The sequence below is a fragment of the Phocoena phocoena genome, chromosome 3, assembly GCF_963924675.1.
Source record: "Phocoena phocoena chromosome 3, mPhoPho1.1, whole genome shotgun sequence".
NCBI classification, from domain to species: domain Eukaryota; kingdom Metazoa; phylum Chordata; class Mammalia; order Artiodactyla; family Phocoenidae; genus Phocoena; species Phocoena phocoena.
In genome coordinates this window covers 43,030,006-43,055,338 of record NC_089221.1, presented here as the reverse complement: position 1 = coordinate 43,055,338, position 25,333 = coordinate 43,030,006, and the positions used below count along the sequence as shown (strand labels likewise).

At 37.3% G+C, this 25,333-nt stretch overlaps 1 protein-coding gene across 2 annotated transcripts in view; it reads left to right on the top strand.

Moving 5' to 3' along the window:
- PLPP1 (phospholipid phosphatase 1) overlaps window positions 1-25,333 on the top strand; it is a 119,230-nt gene that overhangs the window by 23,844 nt on the left and 70,053 nt on the right. The window contains exon 2 of one of the 2 annotated variants that reach the window (XM_065873522.1): window positions 13,843-13,997. The exons of the other annotated variant lie outside the window; for it this stretch is intronic. Coding sequence (XP_065729594.1) covers window positions 13,843-13,997 — 155 coding nt within the window. The remainder of the gene's footprint in view (window positions 1-13,842; window positions 13,998-25,333) is intronic. 2 annotated transcript variants of the gene reach the window in all.

Genomic DNA, 25,333 nt, shown 5'->3' with positions numbered 1-25,333 from the left:
TTTTTAGCAAATGGTACTGTTTCCCACTTCATTTAGAAGGCTTTAGAGTCAGATAAGTGCATGTTTGAATCCTGGATGCATCACTTACTATCAAGGCTGGTAGACAGTATACATCTGAGTCTTCCTTTCCCCTGCCCACAACCCTCCCGTGGACCTCCCCAAGATCCCACAACTAAAAGGTTGAAGCAGAACCCAGCTCCTCCAGCACCAACTGGCATCTGTTCTGAGTGGTGGCCAGCGCTGGTGCAGTACTAGTTGTTAAACATTTAAAATTTCACCCTTATTACATGTGTGACTTTAAGTTACTTATCCTCTCTGAGTCATCCTCTCATCTTTAAAATGGGGATAATAATACCAAGGTGACTCTTTGTTCATCAAATATTTGTTGAGGGCCTGCCTTGTTCTAAGCACAGTGTTAAGTGCTTGGGGTATATCAGAGAACAAAACAAACATATTCATGCCTTCTTGGAGCTTGTGTTCTAGTATTCTGAGGATTAAATGAAAATTACTGTTAAATGTTCAGTATGGTGCCAGACCCATAGAGGTGCTCACACTGTTTCAGCCCCCTTTCTTCCCTTTTGCCACACTGTTTTCATCAGGGCCAAAGGGCCCAGGGGAGTGTGGGAGGGGGAAAGGGTGAAGCCAATACTAATAACTGGATATGACATCCCCAGAGAGTAACCAGGACCTGACTACATTGCATAGCAATACAAATCAAACAGGAAACACTAAAAAAAACCCCAACACTAGCCAGCCCTGCTCTTGATGAGTTGATAGTCTTGGTCGTTTGTGTATGCTTACATTTCCTCTCACCTCCTGTGGATCCAGCTCCATCCATTCATCCTCATTCTCAAGTCCTCCTCTCCCACCATCTGCATTTTACCACATCAGCTCACTATCACATCTTTTGCACCATAGAGAAGACCAAAAAAAATCATTAACCTTCTTTTGCCCAGGGTATAGACCAAGTTCTCCCCCTTCCTTCCTTTTTATCACAAGGCATTTAAAAGTTTCTACCCACTTACTCTCATTCTCTAATTCTTTTCAGTTTTTCTGTTTTCACTCAGAGAGTACTGCAGTCCTTCTATCAGGATTCATCAGTTACCTCTTGTGTGTTCTTTTTCTGCTTAGGTTTTTAAGTGGCAACTGCTATTGTTAAGACGATCTGAACCCAGAAGGCTCACGGCCTCATTGACCCGAGGTTTGAATCCTAATTCTGCAACCTAAGTTGCCTTGGGCAGGTTTCTTCATCTTCAAAATGATGTAATAACATTTCCCCTTTAAAGTTATTAAAGACCATCTAGCATACTGTCAGGGAGTTAAGTAAAAACTGTTACTGACATTTTTGAAAAGTGCCCCCTCATTTTCCCTGACACTGTTCTTTCATGTTCTTTATCCTACTTAACTGGTAGTTCATTGCTTATTAGTTGGCTATGTTGTCTTTCTTTTTTCTTTCTAACATTATGGTTGTTGTCACTTTCTCTGATCTTCATAAAATCTCATGGCTTCAGCTATCCCCTTTATAATTGAAATTTCAGATATTCATCTTTACTCTGCATTCTCTCTTGAGTGTCAGATATGAATGTCTAGCTGTGCTAGACATGAAACATTTGTCAAATGATCAGGACTAAGAATCAGGAAGGAGTCTCTGCATTTGATCTGTAGAGGAAACAAGCTATCTTACCTGGCAGACTTATTAGTTTCACTTAGTTAAGTTGGTAAAATTTTGAATGACTTTCTTTACTTTTGGACATCTAATGATCCTTTATAAAGAAGGGGAAGAAAACCCTTATGTTCAGAAATAACATACAACTCCTGTCAACTGGCAGGAAGATTTTTCGTGTGATTCTGGAAAGATTTGCAACACCTGTTTCCAAAGAAAGCAAGAAAAATATTGCATGTTTTTCTCTCCAAAATGTATTTTGTTCAAACTGAATTGGACAACAAATAAAGAACATTCCTTAAATTTGGAATGAATAGAATTTTCTAAAAACTGCTCAGGTAACACAAAGTAGTAAAGAGCCAAAAAAATTTTATTTACTTTTAACCTTGGACTTCTAAAAGGAGAAAATGAAAGGGTTTGTAGAAGCAAATTTTACGAAAGTAACTGTAGACTTACTTGTTAGACCCAAATATACATGTAGAGAAATGAACAAACATGGTTAAATTTATATATATGCTGGATTTTTTTTTTGGAAGGGAGACTATTTCTTACATATGGGTTTTATCCATTACCTTTTTGGTAAAAGATCGGCTCTTAGAAGCAGTTCCCTCACTGTTTATTTTTCTTGTAAGTTTGCTGTTTATTTTTCTTGTAAGTTTTGCTGAGGTTTCTTATTTCTCTTCCATAGTTTGCCTCAAAGTGTACTTACACATTAGGATGGTTCAATCAACCCAAGTGTAGTAGATTAAGATATATGCTAGGTCACACAGAGCAACTCCACCTTCACCCCCAGTCTAACCAACAGAAGGAAATCAGCTGTTTGTCTCTACACAGACCAGCTTAAGCTCATAGAATCATGGATTGAAAAGGGACCTGAGAGATGTCATTCTTCTTTTTCATTTGTAGCTAAGAAACTGAGACCCTGGTGGTTAGTGTCCGTTCCTAAAAGAGAGGTGGTATGATATGAAAAGAAGAGGAACTTTTTGTTAAAATCCTGGCTTCCCTCTTTACCAACTGGGTAATCCTGGTATCTGCCTTAGTACACACCCAAGAGCTGTGTACTCTTGGGTGAGTTGCTTCACATCTGTGAGTTTCTGATAAAATTTAGCTCAGAGATATAGTTAGTGCCGTTTAAAATTTTTAATAATTTGCTGTATTTGTGTTTTGTTTTCTTAAACTTGAGCAAGACTGATTATTTTGTTAACCTATAAAAACTCATTTGGTGGGGCTTCCCTGGTGGCGCAGTGGTTAAGAATCTGCCTGCCGATGCAGGGGACACGGGTTCGAACCCTGGTCCGGGAAGATCCCACATGCCGTGGAGCAACTAAGCCCGTACACCACAACTACTGAGCCTGTGCTCTAGAGCCCGTGCACCACAACTACTGAGCCTGCGCTCTAGAGCCCGCGAGCCACAGCTACTGAGCCCGAGTGCCACAACTACTGAAGCCCGTGTGCCTGGAACCCATGATCTGCAACAAGAGAAGCCACTGCAATGAGAAGCCTGTGCACCACAACAAAGAGTAGCCCCCGCTCGCCGCAGCTAGAGAAAGCCCGCGCACAGCAGCGAAGACCCAATGCAGCCAAAAATAAGTAAATAAAATAAATAAATTTATATTTAAAAAAACTCATTTGGTTTTATTGATCTGATTTTTTGACCAATTGATCTGATTTTTCCTTTTTCTATTTCATTAATCTCCTATATTCTTTCACTTTCTCGAGCTTTTAAAAGATAAGTTATTGTGTTGAATGTTTGTTTCATTAATTTCTAATGTATAAATTTAAGACTACATTTTCACGTGTAGTATTTTAACTTTATACTTTAAATTTTGATTTGTCATATTTTCATTCATATCAAACTATTTTGTGATTTATATCTTAACTTTTCTATGACTTAGTGACTTGGAAGTTTTCAAACATGCAGATTTAGGGGGATACTCTTTCTTTGCCCTTTGTAGAATTGTTAGAGATAGGCAAATATCTGGCAAACAGTAGGTATTCAACTGATATTGTACTTTTCTTTAAAGAAATAAACTGTGACTCTTGAAATTAGAACAGGAAACATAATATTGCAATAAGTATGTAAGTAATACTAAAAGTGACTTTAGTTCTATAATATAGCCAAATAAGGAGATGAAGTATAAAGAGCAACAAGGGATGATGGGAAGAGGGTAAAATTGGGAGGAGGGGAAGGAGGAAGGAGAATTAAGGGAAGATGTAGGAATATCAGGTTGAATTAATTCTAGCTTCTTTGAGGTCATATTCTACTGGTCACTTAGGTCTGTGGACTTCAGGATATTAATTTTATGTTTCATATACTTTTATAGTAGAAGTGTCCATAGATGACCATTTGTGTGTGTGTGTGTGTGTGTGTGTGTGCACGCAGGTTGTGAAACTATATGGCAAAAGTTCATGTGTTTTTGAGGAGAGGGTCCACAGTTTCATTAGAATCTTAAAGGAGTCTGTGAACCCCAAGAAGTTAAGAACTGCTACTTTAGAGACTTCACTATGTGGGATAACTTGAGAAGCCTACCAGGAAAGAATTCTGTTTTTTCCTGTTCTAACAGTGATGACTACTACCCACTTGAGAGAGATTGAGTGTTCCTTATAATTCCTTAGGTTAGAAGCAGATGATCAGGCAATGTACTAAGAACAGAATTTAGCTTTTACTGAAGTGAAACTTAAAACTATATTGTATTTTACAAACATAAGTATTGTGCTGCTTGGAATGAATTACAAAAACCTGAATGCCTTTGATTAGTATTATCTGTATACAGCTAAGCTGAGTGTTCATGGCCTCCATTCAGGGTAGGAATAATTCTGGGAGAAAGAAGAAGCAGTTGGTAGCTGCTCTGCAGTTGGGGCGCTGTAAAGGCGGGCTTTGGGCAGCCAGAGCCAAGGAGGCACTCTGCTGGGTTAGAGATTAAGGGCTTCTTACCCCAGGACAGAAGAATGGGAAGATTTGAGGTTGGTGAGCCAGGTAGGAGAGTACCCCCGACAAACTTGACCGGCCCTCTTCCTTCCCCTTATAGGAAGGTTAGTTGCCTGGAGAGAGAAGCCAATTCAGGGTTCTTAAATTTGAGGGATGCAGCAGGGACAGGTTCTTTAAAGGAAGCAAGCCAAAAGTATTCACATAGGGGAATTTTATTCTGGGCATTGGCTCACAGTTAAATCTATGTTTACTCAAGTACTTCATAATTATTTCCTCTTAAGTTAGGGAATCAAAATTAGTTTTGCTGTGTATTAAGTGTTAACGAAATTTGATGGCTCTCAACCTTAGTTTATTTTTAACCCCCTAAATCTGCATTATCCATTATGAAAGCCTTGAGCCATATGTAGCTATTTAAGATGAAATTAATTAAAGTAAAATAAAAAAATTAGTCCTTCATTCTCACTAGCCACATATCAAGTGCTAATTAGTCAAGTGTGACTGGTGGCTGCTGTATTGGACAGCATGTTGTATTGGTTACTTTTGTTATCACAGAAAATTTCATTAGACACTGCCCTAAATGAAATTATTTATTTTCTTTCCTCTCTCCTCCATCAGACTGATGGTTTATATTAATATGTAATCAATTTTGAGGTTTAATATTACCCACTAGAGTAATATTCCTTTGCTTATTACATAATTAAACAGACAGTGCCACCCTTTTAGAATGATCTGCCTGAGTACCATTATTTTATAAGATTTTTCAAGAAGTGGTGACTAAAATAAGTATATTCATTATGGCTTGTATTTGATTACCCCTGCTAAACTGATGACTTTCTACTAAACTGATGACCCTCTAGATTATTTCTACTGCCTATAAGATAAGCATGTTTTGTAACAAAATTTCTAATGTCAAAAAACCTTAGACCTTGGAATTTTTTTTTTGTACACTTTTTTTTTTTTTTTTTGTACACTTTTTAGGAGATATTAAACTTATAGTTGTTATGATCTACCTACTTCATATGTGGTAAATCATTGTAGTTCTCAAAAGTTTCAAGAGAGGAAAACCCCCAAAAGTAATAATTTCACTGTAGGCCTACTTCTCTGAGAGCTTATCAATCAGGCTTAAAAGCCAAAGGATAATTTCTGTTACTTTGTTACTATTACTTTGTTTTTTGTTTTAAACAGAATAGAAAAGTAGGCCTTTTCCTTTGCCCTGGTTTCAAACAATCTCTTTACCATAGATGGGACTTTTTCAGTTAAGTTGCATGTATAACAATTTCAGGAAACACAGTGAGAAAGGTTTCATTGTGATAAAGTGTTTTTTAAAATTCAAAATTAATGATCATGATCTTTTGTTTTATTATGAAATATTCAAACATGGAAGTACATACAGTAGAAAATTAGTTTTCTACCTGATTTGTATTAATACCATCTGGAAATAACTACTTGAAAGTTGGTTATATATTCTAGGCTTTCCAATGTATATTTAGACATAAATGCAAGTAATTTGTTTTATATAAATGAAGCTATACTAAATATAATGTTTTTACAGATTAGTTTGCCTACTAAACAATATATGCATGTACATATTTTTCTATATATATGATTCATACTCATGCTATTGATTAGGTTTAAAATATTTTCCCCAGATTTTATGGTAGGACATCTAAAGCATAAATATGTTTTTTATGAAGATAATATACAGTAGTAGTGTATGTGCAGCTGCTTTAGCATGATAGTGACCTATATGTGCTCAATACATGTTAATTTCTATTCTTCTTTTTGGACATATATGAGAAAGGCCATGGAAGATGATTAACTGTTTTTTTCACTATAAAGCAAACCTTTCTCTTAATCATATTTGTGTTTTGTGATTCAGGTTTATAAATTCCTAGAAGACTAGCAGGGTTGCTATTTAAGAGTCTTGTAAGCTAGGCTACCCCAACTATTTTAGGTGCTTCTGGTAAGAGCAGATATTTCCTAGTGAGTAAGAGACCACATTATGATTTATCCTTTTAACTGAGAGGACACAGTATAGTATGTACTGTAAAGTTGTACAATATATGAAAACGTTTTACATGGGAATCTTGGAACAAAGTCCTTTGCTAACTTTGAAGATTTATAGAATGGATGCTGAGATTGGGAATTCAACACTTCTCTTATGGAGTAGGATATGTTATTGTGTGCTTTGTGATAAAATTTCAGGTCTGATTGTTTCTGTAGGTTCTAGAGAAGAGATTAGGAAAAGATGGATCTAGAGCTGATTGTTAATTATTTGTAAAGTCCTATTTTGAAGTATTATTGCTTTATACTCCTCATTTCATCTGGAAATCTGATCCTTCTGCTTTCCTATGGGAATTTGTGGACCCTCTGTTTTGGGTGGATCAGTAAAGAAGGTTGAATTGGGGCCCCAGCTCCTTTTTTCATTGAGAAAAGAGTAAGGGGTGCTGCTGAGAGAAGTGCTTCTGCAATAGCCATGTCTTAAGCTTTGCTTTGGAGATAATGCTGGACTGTACAAAAATTGCCTTCAAGATTCCAGGAATTTGTGAATCGTAAATTTCTTTTAGCAGTTAACGTGGGTATATCAGTCTTTTTATCTTTATTTGTTAGCACTTCGTGTTCCCAGTGGAAAACAAGCTTGAGAAATAATTGTTAGAATATAGAATTGGAAGTGCTTCCCTAGCATGTTCTTGGACTTAAGATCATTAACCAGTTTTGTTTGTTTGTTTTTTGTTCTTTTCTTGGTTTATTTGTTTTAACTTGGGTCTTGTGGAGAGAAAACTAACTTAAAACTTTTCAGGACCTAAGTTTATAGTTATACAAAATTATTATTATGTGCCTCAGAGGCTTTTGCATACTTGTTTATTCATTGGTTCATTTATTCATTCAACATATATTCCTTGAAGTGCTTACTATAGGCAGGATTGTGGAGGGAAGTCTATCAGATAGTAATCTACTCAGGGTAAAGGACAATTGGAAAATGTATTTTGTAGAGATACCAAAGGTTGAAGATAGGGGTGGGGTGTATGTGTGTGTGTGTGTGTGAATTTAAGAGAGACATAGACACACATCCATATATACATATACAGAGACATGGTCTGTAGTTCTGTGGGGAAAAATCTAAACATTTTTAGAACTGTCTCTTCTTATTCCCACTGTTATTTCTTTATTTCAAGCCCTCAACATCTCTCATATACACTAGTATTTCTTGCCTCTGGACTTTCCCTCTATTCTTTTTTTTTTTTTTTTTTTTTTGTGGTACGCGGGCCTCTCACCGCTGTGGCCTCTCCCGTTGCGGAACACAGGCTGTGGACGTGCAAGCTCAGTGGCCATGGCTCATGGGCCCAGCCACTCCGCGGCATGTGGGATCTTCCCGGACCGGGACACGAACCTGTGTCCCCTGCATCGGCAGGCGGACTCTCAACCACTGCGCCACCAGGGAAGCCCTCCCTCTATTCTAACTTCACACTTCTCTATCCTTTATACAATTTTTCCAAGTCTTTTCCCCCACTAAGGCACAGATTGGGTTGTGTGTCTCCTGTTACCCACAGAATAGAGTCCAAACTTCTTAATATATAGTCTGAATATAGATTCTGTAAAAAGTCCCTTTATTAAACTCTCCTGAGTTATCTACATTTAGTTACTGGACTCTATTTCATGCTGAGACCCTGACTGGTCTTACCTTCTGCCTCCCGGTTCTAGATAGCTTTTTCCCTGTGTGGACCTGCTCTCATCATTGTCTGCCTTGTCCTCAGTACTAAGAGGCTCACTTTGCCCTTTGGCTTCTAGATGGGTTTGAAGAATGGGAAGCACTGGAAGGAGAGTGGGGTTTCTTCTCCTGGAGTCCTCCTGCCAACTCCTCTGTCATGTTGGCTCTCCCAGAGGTCATAGCTCTTTGAACCTTCTAGGTCTAGGAGTGGTTGCAGCTTCAGAAGGTTGTACTATCTCTTGACTTTGCCCTCACCATAACTTGTAAATAGTCCCTTATTAAGCTCTTCTTAAGTTCCCCAGTTTGAGGGTGCTGTTTCCTGCTGCGATCCTGACTGCTACATTGTCTAAGTCATCTAAGCTTCAGTTCTGTTTGCAGTTACAGCTGTGTTATTTTCCAGTAGCGCTTATCTCTCTCTTATTAAAAATTTTGTGGTGAGGTCTTTTTCATTCCTTTCCTTTTTTAGTGTTTTTAGCCCTTCCCTTTTTTTTTTCTTTTTCCTTTCCTGGCACTGTGGCTGCCGTGTCATAGAAATTGAAATGTCTGAGTGAATAATGAGGGGAGATTTTCAAGAAGATGGACACTTGAATTTCCCTGTGGTATAGCGTAATATTTATTTAGATGTCTGAAATTGAGAAAATAGGGAAAGGTGTAGTGGGTACTGAAGTCAGTATATTTACTTTAATAATGTCTAGATTTATATTTCATTCTTTTCAAAACGTAAACTTAGGACTTGTTTTTCTTTACCTTTGCTTCTACATATTAGAAATTAACATTGGTTCTCTTTAATATGCATTTTAGATTTATTCCATTGGAATATTTTGTAACAACCTGTCTTTAAGGAACTATGTACTATATATAAAATGGGAGATACTTCAATTATTACTTAATTGGAGAAGAATATAGGAAATATATATATATGTATATATATATGTATCTATCTCCAGGTATTCATTTATCTATCTTCCTCAATATAACTTAGAGAAGATGCAGTAAGAGCAGACATACAGTAGTTAACAAATCTGTTTATTAGCAGCATTGAACTTTTAAAAGTGACTTCTCTTAAGGGAATTTCAATTAAGAGAAAAATACCCTAGAATTATGATTAGTGTCAAAAATAGTTTCTATATCCTTTATATATTAAGGAAAGAATATTTGTGTTCTGTGAAAGAGTTTGTTTTGAGAAGAATCTTCCTATAATACTAACTTTGACACAGAACTCTCTATTACTACCCTAAAAAATTACCACTGAAAATAATTTCTGTGTAGATAGAGAATATTTCATTGCTTTTTAGAGTAGAGGTGTCTGTTTACTCTGTGGGGATGGCTATGCCTGTGTGTGTGTGTGTCTTAGTCTGCTTGGGCTGCCATAACAAAATACCAAAAACTAGGTGGCTTAACAACAGAAACTTGTTTTCTCAGAGTTCTAGAGGCTGGGATTCTGAGATCAGGGTGCCAGCATGGTCAGGTTCTTTTGAGGGCTCTCTTCCTGGCTTGCAGATGGCCACCTTCTTGTTGTATCCTCACATGGCCTTTCCTTGGATGCGTGCATGTGGAAAGAGATCTCTCTCTCTCTCTTCCTTTTCTCATAAGACCACCAATCTTATTGAATTAGGACCCTACCTTTATGACCTCATTTAGCTTAATTACCTCCTAAAAATCCTATCTCCAATTATAGTAAAATTGGGGGTAGGAACTTCAACATAAGAATTTGGGGGGACAGACACAGTTCAGCCCATAGTAGTGTGCATGTGTATATATAAATCACATGAGTAATAGAGGAAATCATTGTGATATATTTAACTTGAAGAAAGAGATTCATGCTTAGACAGTGACAACCCAATATTGAAGCTCATTATTGAAGTTTCTTCATAAAGATGTGGTGTTAGTGGAGGTGGTGTAAGATATTCTCTCACAGAGTGTATATGACACCTTTTTTCCTCAGACCTCATTGTGTTTACTCTGTTCTCACTCTTCTTTTTTTTTTTTTGGGGTACGTGGGCCTCTCACTGTTGTGGCCTCTCCCGTTGCGGAGCACAGGCTCTGGACGCGCAGGCTTAGTGGCCACGGCTCACGGGTCCAGCCGCTCCGCAGCATGTGGGATCTTCCTGGACCGGGGCACGAGCCCGTGTCCCCTGCATCGGCAGGCGGACTCTCAACCACTGCATCACCAGGGAAGCCCTGTTCTCACTCTTCTTGATGTCTTAGCATTGACGTCCTACATTTAACCTAGTACAGACTTGATACTCTAAGCTACTTTCATTGGCTTTTTGTATAACAACATTGTCTTACTTCTCTGTTGTTCATTCTTGTGTTTAAAGAATGGTCAATATGTTCTGCTTAATGAGAGAGACACAGCCCCTGCCCTCTAGAGCATGTAATCATCTCCTCTCCCTCTCTCTCCTGCAATCTCTTTTCGTGATTTCACTATGGATATTAGTCCTTACCTGACTGTTTTTATTGATCTCTGTTAGTCTTGACTTTAGGCTTTCTCTAAGACTGTTTCATTCTCCTGGCTTCTTACCACCTCCAATGCCAACAATCTGCAAATCTGTCTCTACTTCTTATCTTCATCCTGCATTATATTCCTTTCGCCGTTTAGTGAATTTTTACTGAGAGCCAACTGTGTGCCTGGTCCGAAGGATACAAGAATGTTATGGTCTTTGTCCTCAAGTTGCTGACAAAATGCAAAAAGCAGTTTAAAATACTATGTAATGGATGTGTGTCCAAGGTGCCATGGGGCAGATAAATAGGGAGTGCCTTACTTATCAGGGAAAGGGAAACAAGGGGACAGGTATCCCCAACAGAAGGCTGAACATATATGTAGGTACCTAAGGTTTTGAAAACATAGTATGTTCAGGCAACAGCAAATGGTTCAGTGTGATTGGAGCCGTAAGCTACATGGGGAAGAGTGAAAGATGAGGCTGAGCGTTTAAGGTGTCAGATTACCTCAAAGGCAATATTTTCAATACTCAACTAATTTTCTTTCATCATAAACCAGCTGCCTGTCCCAACTTCACATTTTTGCCAATGGGACCATCATTCTCCCTATTCCAAAAGCCTGAAGTGTCATCTTCAGGTCTGCCTCAACAATTGTGACCAGTCCTCAAATTGAGTCATTTCCATATTCAAAACACTCTTTCATGTGTCCTTTTCTGTTTTCCCTGTCAACATACTACTTAACACTTAATTAGTAGATTATTTCAAAGCTGTGTTAAATGCTCCCCTTTCTAATTTTTTTTAAGTTAATTTTTAAAAACCCCTTATTTTACTGTGTTACTAACCCTGAGCAAAAGAGGACAGTGATATTTTATTTATTCCTACAGGATAAGTCCTTTCTTAGGCCAGTATTTTAAAAATATAATTCTTTTTGTTAAACCCCAAAATCTCAGGTTCTCTTCCTCCCATTAAAAACCACACAATTGTGGAATTAAGAGTAATCTGCAGAAAAGAAGATTTTGTTTCATTCACGTTGAGTTTTTATTATGAACATAACATGTACTTTATACTGAATAAGCTTTTTCAAAGGACAGGTACCCCTCACCCAAATCATCTTCCTTGTCACAATTCTGTTAATTTAGCAAATCACTTGCCTCCATGGGAGACATCATATATACACTGACTCTAGGAACAGATAGCCTGTGTTGTAATCCTGGTTCCACTACTTACTAGTTCCAGCAGGGTTCCTCATTTCTTAAAGCCTCATAATAATTTTATGTGAAAAAAGGGGGAAGTGATGTTACCTACTTCACAAGGTTGAGGTAAGGATTGAGTTAATCTGTGTAGCCTAGTGCTTGGCATGTGTGAGCACGCAGTACATGTTCGCTATAAAATGTTATGTACCTTGAAAACTTCTTGCTCATTCTCTCTGTACTCTTGTTGGTGTGACCTCATGCTGCTCTTGCATCCCTCTACCACTAAGTGCTCTCCTTGAGGCCCTCCCTATTGCCTATGATTTACCTGCTGCTTCAAGTTCAGCTCAGTTGCCTGTTCTTTAATAGTCTTTTTTAAAAAATTAATTAATGTATTTATTTGTTTTTGGCTATGTTGGGTCTTTGTTGCTGCACGTGGGCTTTCTCTAGCTGTGGCGGGCAGGGGCTACTCTTCGTTGTGGTGCGCGGGCTTCTCATTGTGGTGGCTTCTCTTGTTGCAGAGCACAGGCTCTAGGCATGCGGGCTTCAGTAGTTGTGGCATGTGGGCTCAGTAGTTGTGGCTCGCGGGCTCAGTAGTTGTGGCTTGTGGGCTCTAGAGCGCAGGCTCAGTAGTTGTGGCGCATGGGCTTAGCTGCTCCGTGGCATGTGGGATCTTCCTGGACCAGGGCTCGAACCCGTGTCCCCTGCTTTGGCAGGCGGATTCTTAACCACTGTGCCATCAGGGAAGCCCTAATAGTCTTTTCTAACTACTCCAGTTCACGTTGACCTCTGAATTCCTATAGGGCCTTTTATATCATTTTAGAAATTAGTCATATTTTCTCTTTTATGGTATTCCTTTTAACATTTACATATAGTAAAATGTACTTTTTTTTGGGTACAGTTCTGTGAGTTTTGACAAATACTTAGAGTTGTGGAATTACCATCACAATCAAGATATAGAACAATTTCATCATCCCTCAAAAATCTGTCTTAGTATTATTACTTTCGAAACTGCTTCCTGAGTATGCCTTCTGTTGCTACATGTACAATTTAGGCCCTTGAACCGAGTGCCCGTTTTACACTAATTGTCTCCTCTATGTTTGGCATACTCTAGTATCAAGGATATAGTAAGTAGATGCTTGACTGTTTGAATTGTATAAAACAAAGCCTAAAAGTGTGGTAAATTTAAACATACTAAGAAATTACTAATTTATTTAACTTCTCTTTGGTCTTTCATTTTATTTGGGTGAAAAATTTCAAATGAACATTATTTCTGTATAACTTGTTAAAGTGATTTTGGAGCCTTACCAGGGCTAATAAAAACCATTTTTAATTTGTCTTTGGAAAACAAAGGACTTATTTCTGTTCTTATTATCAAATATACTTACAGTTTCTATTTTTTTTAACCCTATTAATTTAAATTTTAATATGAAACAAAATTTTGTATCTTTTCCCTCTTTGACTGCATTTGGCTGTTATGATGTATTATTGATTATTAAATGTATTTACTGAGTTTTGCCTTTTTTTCTTAAACATATTTAATGTATTGAGCAATTCAGTTAAAAATGAATTACGAACAACATGTAAAATACAAAACCTTCCTGTTTTCTCAACTTTATTTTTTCATGGGCCAATGTTGCTGTCTTCCCTTGGGGTTTCCTTTATTGATTGTCCCTAAAATCAGAGGTCAAGGCAAGTAAGAGAATTTAAACTTGATAAAGGTGGGGCTGATGTGGACAAGCTAAATGCATGGTTTCCTCAGTCTTTACTCTTGGATGTAATGGAATAGTGATCCTTTTTCAGAAAGGGCAAAATACGGTTGAGATTTGCATCCCATTTAGTAGACTTTACTTCCTAATGAAGTGAATTGAATTTAACCATGTGTGTCTTTTTTTCCCTTCCCTAACAGCTTCCATGCCTATGGCTGTTCTAAATTTGGGCCAAATATATCCATTTCAGAGAGGCTTTTTCTGTAAAGACAACAGCATCCAGTATCCGTACCATGACAGTACCATCACAACCACTGTCCTCAACACAGTGGGGCTTGGTTTACCCATTTCCTGTGTAAGTAAATGAATAAGTAGGTAGTGATGGGTTTGTTGTGCTGGAGGTTTTATGAAGTGATCGAATTGGGGTGGGGGTAAATCCATAGTACTGTCGTCACCAGAGTTGGTGTGGTGAATGATTGCTTAAAGAATATAGCCACTGCTTCAGTCCAGGGCAGTGTTTCTCCAGTTAAAGGGAGATATTGCCCCAAATAACTTGATGTCATCATAAAGAATTATAGAATGATTATTTTAGAATGAAGAGTTCATTTAAGTAATTTTGGATCAACACTTTTCAGTAGACAAGTGAAGAAACTTAGGCCCAGATACTTGCTCAAGCCCAGTAAGCTATTTTATGGCAGAGCTGAAACTAAGATTATGCTTATTTTATCATGTTAAGTGGAAATTGAGGCCACAAAAACGGAGATAGATTTATTTGTTAAATTTGAGAATACAGTTCATCAGAAAGAATGTAAATACATATGCAAAAGAAGATCCTCAGAATATATCAAAACTATATCACTATTTTTTTTTTCTTACGGTACGCGGGCATCTCACTGTTGCGGCCTCTCCCGTTGCGGAGCACAGGCTCCGGACATGCAGGCTCAGCGGCCATGGCTCACGGGCCAGCCGCTCCGCGGCACGTGGGATCTTCCCGGACCGGGGCACAAACCCGCGTCCCCTGCATCGGCAGGCGGACTCTCAACCACTGCGCCACCAGGAAAGCCCTATATCACTGTTTTTTAAGTGGTACTATTCATCAGTTTGTAGGTTAATATTGGGTTTCATTACTTTAAATAATTGGACAGTTTGCTTCTAGGTTAAATTTCACAAACTAGCTTAAGGTTGGCACTTGAGATATTGTGCTTACTTTCTCTATCCTTGGTTCGGATTCCTGCACCTTGCCCTGTGTCTCTCTGTGTGAGTTGGAAATGGATGAGAAGAAGCAGAATAAAGATTTACCTCCTTGAGTGTCTTGGCAGTCCAGGAGATCATGCTATACTTCTCTTTTGACAACTTGTCTCTCATCAGTTGCCTTCCCCAGATAGTTGACTTACATTTTTTAAATTGTTTTAGCAAACTGAAGCCTTATTTCCACAGTAGGACAGACTGGCTTCTTTCCCTATTTTGCCCCCAAATTGGCTAAGAATAATAGCCTTGTTCTTTGGTTTTTCAGTTCATATCTGAGTTCAGTTCATATTTGCCTTTTTTGGCTAGCAAATTATTATTTTATTTTTTGGTGATGTATTTAGCACAGTATTCTGAAGGTGAAGGGGACTTGGATTTAGTTATGTTTCAAGATATATTAAATATTTCCACATGCAGTCTATGCATCCTAATTTGATTAAAGCCACTTTTATAGGAGTAAAACGGAAGGAAAATTTGGGGTTAGTTTAAGGAAATATTTACATTTTTCCTAAGACGTAAATTCCATGGTAACTGGTAACCTCTATTTTAGCCACCAGCCTTATGAAACAATGTGCAGGAAAGCATATAGACAGATGGAAGAACATTTATGTAAACATACCTTAATGTGCAAAAAAACCTTTAAGTTCATTAAAAAATGTGTTATTTGAAATCCTGTTATGTCTCCATTGTATGAAGTGTTTGCCTATTAAAATTCTCTTACTCTAGGATGTGGATTACTCCCTTTTTTTTTTTTTTTTTTTTTGCGGTACGTGGGCCTCTCACTGTTCTGGACTCTCCCGTTGCGGAGCACAGGCTCCGGACGCGCAGGCTCAGCAGCCATGGCTCACGGGCCCAGCTGCTCCGTGGCATGTGGGATCTTCCCGGACCAGGGCACGAACCCGTGTTCCCTTCAACGGCAGGCGGACTCTCAACCACTGTGCCACCAGGGAAGTCTCTCCCATTTTTGATTGGGGATTTTAGCGACATCATTCTTGGTGATTATTGTAAAAAACACAGAAATGTCAATAGCCTTTTAAACCAAAATTTAGAGTAATGGACTTTGGATTATCCTTTTCAACTGCTGTGGTGTGTGTGAATGCAACAAAAAAACCCCCAGGATTTTGTATTTCAGCACAAGTATTTTTCTAGCATTGATTATTATGTAGATTATTGCTACAAGTATTATTAGTGTGCTATATTAAGTAGATAATATTCACAGTTTTAAAGGATAAAATACAACTTGGAAGAAATATTTTCCCCTATTTTTGGTATTCTAATTGCTTTCAGATTACTTTTTTAAAATCACTTTTACTTCCTTTGTTAATGTTTGAGGAAAAAGACAATACAGGATAAGTTTTGGGGATTGAATTATTATATAATACTGCATCTCTAAAGTTTGAGATTCGGCAATATTTGGGAAGATGCGGGAGATCATTTACTGTGGATATATGGATTTTCTCAAGTTCTTTGTTTTTGGCATATAGTTTGAAAAATCATATTTCTTTAGGTGACTGTCCCAAAGGAGGTAAATGAGGCCCAGTTTTTTTTTAAATTTTTGAGTAGCTACTTAAATGGTAATAAAAAATTGCTATGAAGAAAAAGAAATGGATGGGTTAGTAATATGTTTATTTTTATAAGCTGTAAAGTAATATATAAGTAAAGTGTTATATATGGCAAAAGTGGCCATAAGAGTCCTGCACTGTAGGAGGACATTGGTGTTTGTTGGGTTTTATGGCATGACAAGTCTCTCGTGCCACCCTTTCCTGTACTGGTCCAGAAAGCTGGTATCAAAATGCCCTATTGCCCACACTTGAATACTTTAACTCCTTTGTTTCCATGTTGACATAAGTGCTGTGCTGCCTTTTCCCAGTTTCCCCCCAATTGGGCAAGGCAATAAGCTTTGCTAGGGTAAGAATGGTGTGTTTTGCTCCACTTGTATCCTTAGTGTCAAGCACATTGCTTGGTATGTAACAGGAGTTTAATAAATATAGATAGAAAAATTTAATGAAAAAATATTAAATGTGAAATGGAATAAGATTGTCACTTATGTTTAATAATAATTACTACCATGAAAATTCAGCTTAACTCTTTGGAAATATATTGGATTTCCAAGCCATCTCTTAATATCAGATACCTCATTAAAATAGCTTTTCAGGAAAAAAATGGAACACTATCATACTGAATAGATATCCTGATTAGAGATATCTTAAAATATGGGGGAGTGTCTACTGGAATGAAAGAAATATGGTATTATGGAGCTTAATTTCTTAGGTTGGAAAAAAGTTTTATTTCCTTGTTTACTTATTCCGATGTGGAGCTGTATTTTTTGTCTACATTGTTGTGGAAAGTACTGCTTCAGTCAGTTCATATGAGTATTTATTCCAGCACCCTTTTTTAATATAATTGTCACAAAATGAAGTAGTACCAGATGCATCCTTAAGTAATTTGTTATAATCACAAACATTTTCTTTGTTTAAAACTGCTTTTTATACTACCGTTGGAAGAGGTAATGTATAGATTTGGTATATTAAGTATTTGTCGTACATCCACTTTACAGAACGCTTGAAAATATTTTGATAAATTTTAGTATATTGGATGAACCTAAAGGAAAGAAAAGTTATATAAATATTGAGTATATACTGCCAATAATGAAAACTAAAGCTCAGTTTCACATTAGCCAAGCTTACTGAATTCCACTGCTGGTTTCCTAAATGCTGTGGCTTTTTAAAGGATTCATAGGAAAAAATTTCTGCTCATAAAATCTTCTTCTTTTTTAAAAAATAAATTTATTTATTTATTTATGGCTGCGTTGGGTCTGTTGCACACAGGCTTCTCTAGTTGCAGCGAGTGGGAGCTACTCTTCATTGCAGTATGCACGCTTCTCATTGTGGTGACTTCTCTTGTTGCGGAGCTCGGGCTCTAGGCGAGTGGGCTTCAGTAGGTGTGGTGCATGGGCTCAGTAGTTGTGGCTTGTGGGCTCTAGAGCACAGGCTCAGTAGTTGTGGCGCATGGGCTTAGTTGCTTCGTGGCATGTGGGATCTTCCTGGACCAGGGCTCGAACCTGTGTCCCCTGCATTGGCAGGAGGATTATTAACCACTGTGCCAGCAGGGAAATCCCCAAATCTTCTTTTTAAAAGTAGTTTCAGGGAATGTTATGGAATGCCTTTGCTAAGGTTAAGTGGTCAAGAGCTGTTGCTTCACACACTGAGTACATCTCTATTAAATGACTAGACATTGTCTTTTAACTTTGCTACTGCATGTATCTTGACAAATCTGCAGGATTTAAGTGGGTTAAATGTTATTCCTGGATGGGAATTCTGATTTTTGAGAAGCCCTAAAATCTCTTTCTACTAAGTGAGCCTTATCAGTGAATTATATGTGATAAGAAGATAATTGAGGGCTTCCTTGGTGGCGCAGCAGTTAAGAATCTGCCTGCCAATGCAGGGGACATGGGTTTGAGCCCTGGCCCGGGAAGATCCCACATGCTGCGGAGCAACTAAGCCCATGTGCCACAACTGCTGAGCCTGCACTCTAGAGCCTGCGAGCCGCAACTTCTGAGCCCATGTGCCACAACTACTGAGCCCATGTGCCACAGCTACTGAAGCCCACAGGCCTAGAGCCCATGCTCTGCAACAAGAGAAGCCACGACAACGAGAAGCCCACGCACGACAACAAAGAGTAGCCCCCGCTCACCACAACTAGAGAAAACCTGTGCACAGCAACAAAGACCTAATACAGCCAAAAATAAAAACAAATAAATAAATTTATTAAAAAAAAGAAGATAATTGAAATTAAAATGTTCATTTTGCCTCCCACCAGGAATTAAGTCCTTTTACAGAGCATCTAAACTTGCACTCAAAGTTACACCCCTACTCCTGCTACTTTTTCAAGCAGAAGTGACATAATTTTTTAATTTGTTAAATATTAAACTGGCAAAATGACCAAACAAAAATATTTTTGATGGATGTGATGAGATTAATATGCAGTTATGTTAAAATATATGAAAAAGGTCAAATTTATCTTTTCATTAATTCCTTTTTATAAAATAGGCCAAATATATATATATATTTTTAAATAAACCTTTCATCTCTGAATACATGAAAATTCTAGCATGGTAATATCTGTGTTTTTCTGTTATGGACCAAAGAGTTTGAAGGCAGAGTATCTCAGTATAATTTATTTTGGGAATGTCATCTGTCATACTTTAGGTAAAAGTGAAGTGAAGGCATTTGTGTTAATATTTCATAAGTTTATTTTCCTCTTTCATAAATACTATTTTGAAAACTCTAGCTGGGGGTATTATATACTCTACTTTTTTAGGTCCTAATAAATTGGTTGAACTTGTGACATTGTTTCCTTGAACATTTTTGGAATTAAAAATAAATTTGCAGCTTAGATTTGGCAGTGAATTGTTAGATAACAATGCCAGAAGCATGGTCCATGAGAGAAATAATAAGTTGTACTTAATTAAAATTAAAAACTTCCGCTCTGTGTAAAGCTACACACTGGGGGAAAATATTTATAAAACACATATCTGATAAAAGACTTGTGTCCATAATATAGAAAGAACTCTTGAAACACAACAAAAAGCCCAATCAAAAAGTGGCAAAAAGGTCTGAATAGACACCTCAGTGAAGAAGATATACAAATGGAAAATAAGCATATGAAAAGATGCCCCATATCATACTTCATTAGGGAATTGTAAGTTAAAACAACAGTGAGATTCCTCTACACATCTATTAGAATGGCTAAAACTTTTTTTTATGTTTCTTTTTTTTTTTTTACATCTTTATTGGAGTATAATTGCTTTACAATGGTGTGTTAGTTTCTGCTTTATAACAAAGTGAATCAGTTATACATATACATATGTTCCCATATCTCTACTCTCCTGTATGTCCCTCCCTCCCACCCTCCCTATCGCACCCCTCTAGGTGGTCACAAAGTGCTGAGCTGATCTCCCTGTGCTATGCGGCTGCTTCCCACTAGCTATCTATTTTACGTTTGGTAGTGTATATATGTCCATGCCACTCTCTCACTTTGTCACAGCTTACCCTTCCCCCTCCCCATATCCTCAAGTCCATTCTCTAGTAGGTCTGTGTCTTTATTCCTGTCTTACCCCTAGGTTCTTCATGACATTTTTTTTTCTTAAATTCCATATATATGTGTTAGCATATGGTATTTGTCTCTCTCTTTCTGACTTACTTCACTCTGTATGACAGACTCTAGGTCCATCCACCTCATTAGAAGTAGCTCAATTTCGTTTCTTTTTATGGCTGAGTAATATTCCATTGTATATATGTGCCACATCTTCTTTATCCATTCATCCGATGATGGACACTTAGGTTGTTTCCATCTCCTGGCTATTGTAAATAGAGCTGCAATGAACATTTTGGTACATGACTCTTTTTGAATTATGGTTTTCTCTGGGTATATGCCCAGTAGTGGGATTGCTGGGTCATATGGTAGTTCTATTTGTAGTTTTTTAAGGAACCTCCATACTGCTCTCCATAGTGGCTGTACCAATTCACATTCCCACCAGCACTGCAAGAGTGTTCCCTTTTCTCCACACCCTCTCCAGCACTTATTGTTTCTAGATTTTTTTGATGATGGCCATTCTGACAGCTGTGAGATGGTATCTCATTGTAGTTTTGATTTGCATTTCTCTAGTGTTTAATGATGTTGAGCATTCTTTCATTTATTTGTTGGCAGTCTGTATATCTTCTTTGGAGAAATGTCTATTTAGGTCTTCTGCCCATTTTTGGATTGGGTTGTTTGTTTTTTTGTTATTGAGCTGCAAGAGCTGCTTGTAAATTTTGGAGATTAATCCTTTGTCAGTTGCTTCATTTGCAAATATTTTCTTCCATTCTGAGGGTTGTCTTTTGGTCTTGTTTATGGTTTACTTTGCTGTGCAAAAGCTTTTAACTTTCATTAGGTCCCATTTGTTTGTTTTTGTTTTTATTTCCATTTCTCTAGGAGGTGGGTCAAAAAGGATCTTGCTGTGATTTGTGTCATAGAGTGTTCTGCCTATGTTTTCCTCTAAGAGTTTGATAGTTTCTGGCCTTACATTTAGGTTTTTAACCCATTTTGAGCTTATTTTTGTGTATGGTGTTAGGGAGTGATCTAATCTCATATTTTTACATGTACCTGTCCAGTTTTCCCAGCACCACTTATTGAAGAGGCTGTCCTTTCTCCACTGTACATTCCTGCCTCTTTTATGAAAGATAAGGTGACCATATGTGTGTGGTTTTATCTCTGGGCTTTCTCTCCTGTTCCATTGATCTATATTTCTGTTTTTGTGCCAGTACCATACAGTCTTGATTACTGTAGCTTTGTAGTATAGTCTGAAGTCAGGGAGCCTGAATCCTCCAGCTCTGTTTTTCGTTCTCAAGATTGCTTTGGTTCTTTGGGGTCTTTTGTGTTTCCATACAAATTGTGAAATTTTTTGTTCTAATTCTGTGAAAAATGCCATTGGTAGTTTGATAGGGATTGCATTGAATCTGTAGATTGCTTTGGGTAGTAGAGTCGTTTTCACAATATTGATTCTTCCAATCCAAGAACATGGTATATCTCTCCATCTATTTGTATCATCTTTAATTTCTTTCATCAGTATCTTATAATTTTCTGCATATAGGTCTTTTGTCTCCTTAGGTAGGTTTATTCCTAGATATTTTATTCTTTTTGTTGCAGTGGTAAATGGGAGTGTTTTCTTGGTTTCACTTTCAGATTTTTCATCATTAGTGCATAGGAATGCCAGAAATTTCTGTGCATTAATTTTGTATCCTGCTACTTTACCAAATTCATTGATTAGCTCTAGTAGTTTTCTGGTAGCATCTTTAGGATTCTCTATGTATAGTATCATGTCATCTGCAAACAGTGACAGCTTTACATCTTCTTTTCCGATTTGGATTCCTTTTATTTCCTTTTCTTTTCTGATTGCTGTGCGTAAAACTTCCAAAACCATGTTGAATAAGAGTTGTGAGAGTGGGCAACCTTGTCGTGTTCCTGATCTTAGTGGAAATGCTTTCAGATATTCACCATTGAGGATGATGTTGGCTGTGGGTTTGTCATATATGGCCTTTATTATGTTGAGCAAAGTTCCCTCTATGCTTACTTTCTGCAGGTTTTTTATCATAAATGGGTGTTGAATTTTGTCGAAAGCCTTCTCTGCATCTATTGAGATGATCCTATGGTTTTTCTCCTTCAATTTGTACATATGGTGTATCACGTTGATTGATTTGCATATATTGAAGAATCCTTGCATTCCTGGAATAAACCCCACTTAATCATGGTGTATGATCCTTTTAATGTGCTGTTGGATTCTGTTTGCTAGTATTTTGTTGAGGATTTTTCCCTCTTTGTTCATCAGTGATATTAGCCTGTAGTTTTCTTTCTTTGTAACATCTTTGTCTGGTTTTGGTATCAGGATGATGGTGGCCTCGTAGATGAGTTTGGGAGTGTTCCTCCCTCTGCTATATTTTGGAAGATTTTGAGAAGGATAGGTGTTAGCTCTTCTCTAAATGTTTGATAGAATTCGCCTGTGAAGCCACCTGGTCCTGGGCTTTTGTTTTTTGGAAGATTTTAAATCACAGTTTCAATTTCACTGCTTGTGATTGGTCTGCTCATATTTTCTGTTTTTTCCTGATTCAGTCTTGGCACATTGTTCATTTCCAAGAATTTGTCCATTTCTTCCAGGTGTTCCGTTTTATTGGCATAGAGTTGCTTGTAGTAATCTCCCATGATCTTTTGTATTTCTGCAGTGTCAGTTGTTAGTTCTCCTTTTTCATTTCTAATTCTATTGATTTGAGTCTTCTCCCTCTTTTTCTTGATGCATCTGGCTAATGGTTTATCTATTTTGTTTATCTTCTCAAAGAACCAGCTTTTAGTTTTATGGATCTTTGCTCTTGTTTCTTTCATTTCTTTTTCATTTATTTCTGATCTGATCTTTATGATTTCTTTCCTTCTGCTAACTTTGGGGTTTTTTTGTTCTTCTTTCTCTAATTGCTTTAGGTGCAAGGTTAGGTTGTTTATTCGAGATGTTTCCTGTTTCTTAAGGTAGGATTTTATTGCTATAAACTTCCCTCTTAGAACTGCTTTTGCTGCATCCCATAGGTTTTGGGTCATTGTGTCTCCATTGTCATTTGTTTCTAGGTATTTTTTGATTCCTCTTTGATTTCTTCAGTGATCACTTCGTTATTAAGTAGTGTATTGTTTAACCTCCATGTGTTTGTATTTTTTTACAGATCTTCTCCTGTAATTGATATCTAGTCTTATAGCGTTGTGGTTGGAAAAGATAGTTGATACAATTTCAATTTTCTTAAATTTACCAAGGCTTGATTTGTGACCCAAGATATGATATATCCTGGAGAATGTTCCATGAGCACTTGAGAAAAATGTGTATTCTGTTGTTTTTGGAAGGAGTGTCCTATAAATATCAATTAAGTCCATCTTGTTTAATGTATCATTTAAAGCTTGTGTTTCCTTATTTATTTTCATTTTGGATGATCTGTCCATTGGTGAAAGTGGGGTGTTAAAGTCCCCTACTATGAATGTGTTTCTGTCGATTTCCCCTTTTATGGCTGTTAGTATTTGCCTTATGTATTGAGGTGCTCCTATGTTGGGTGCATATATATTTTTAATTGTTATATTTTCTTCTTGGATTGATCCCTTGATCATTATGTAGTGTCCTTCCTTGTCTCTTGTAACATTCTTTATTTTAATGTCTATTTTATCTGATATGAGTGTTGCTACTCTAGCTTTCTTTTGATTTCCATTTGCATGGAATATCTTTTTCCATCCCCTCACTTTCAGTCTGTATGTGTCTCTAGGTCTGAAGTGGTTCTGTTGTAGACAGCATATATATGGGTCTTGTTTTTGTATCCAGAATGGCTAAAATTTGAAACACTGACAACACCAAATGCTGTGAGGATGTGGAGCAACAGAAGTTCTCAGTCACTGCTGGTGGGAATGTAAAATGGTAAAGCCACTTTGTAATACTGGCAGTTTTTTACAAAACTAAACATAGCCTTACCATAGGACCTAGCATTGAAGCTCCTAGGTATTTACCCAAATGAGTTGAAAAGTTATGTCCACATAAAAACCAGCACATGGGGCTTCCCTGGTGGCGCAGTGGTTGAGAGTCCGCCTGCCGATGCAGGGGACACGGGTTCGTGCCCCGGTCCGGGAAGATCCCACATGCCGCGGAGCGGCTGGGCCCGTGAGCCATGGCCGCTGAGCCTGCGCGTCCGGAGCCTGTGCTCCGCAACGGGAGAGGCCACAACAGTGAGAGGCCCGCGTACAGGAAAAAAAAAAAAAAAAAAAAAACCAGCACATGATGTTTATAGCGGCTTTATTCATAATTGCCAAAGCTTGGAAGCTACTGAGATGTCCTTCAGTAGGTGAATGGATAAGCTCTGGTACATCCATACAATGGAATATAATTCAGCTAAAAATAAATCAGCTATCTAGCCATAAAAACACATGGAAGAACCTTAAACACATATTGCTAAATGAAAGAAGCCAATCTGAAAAGACTACCTAGTGTATGATTACAGCCATATGACATTCTGGAAAAGGCAACACTATGGAGATAGTAAAAAGATCAGTGGTTACTAGGGGTTGGAGGACAGAGGAGGAATGAACAGTTGGGGTACAGAGGATTTTTAGGGAAGTGAAACTATTCTGTATGATATGGTAATGATGGATGCATGACATTATGTATTTGTCAAAACCTATAGAACTGTACAACATGAAGAATAGCCCTTAATGTAAACTATGGAGTTAATAATAATGTATCAATATTGGTTCATCAGTTATAACAAATATACCACACCAATGAAAATCATGATAGAGGAAATTAAGGGTGGTAGTTATGGAGAGGGAGTGTATCTTTTACTCTCTGCTCAGTTTTTTTAATAAACCTAAAATTACTTTAAGAAATAAAGTATATTAATGTTAAAAATTTTGAAAAGAAAAAAAATTTGCTCACAAAGTCTGGTGAGATGTCAGTGCTCTTTGTCTAAATAGTATTAGTAATGATGATTATCCTCATAGTGAATAATTTATACATTTGTTGCTACGAATAGGATTACTTGATAAGATGTAAAGAGTAAAATTTCAGGGCTTTGCTTCATATAATTTATTTGTTAACTCATTTTATGAGAGTATTTGTTTTGCCTTGAGATCATTGGTTCTTGCCAAAGGAAAAGTGCAAACTTGGTTGATAGTTAAGTAAATAAAATACTTTTAACGTATAAGACTTAATATCTAGTGAAGACTTAAATTTAGAAAACATGATAGTACTTAAAAATTCAGTGCAAGCTTTCAGTTTTTATAATGAAAAAAAAAAACCAGGCAACTGAAATCTTGTTATAGTCCTATAATTAAGAAAATATACGTGTGGGATATATTTAGTTCATTTTATGTAAGGGACCATTACCATTTCAAGTT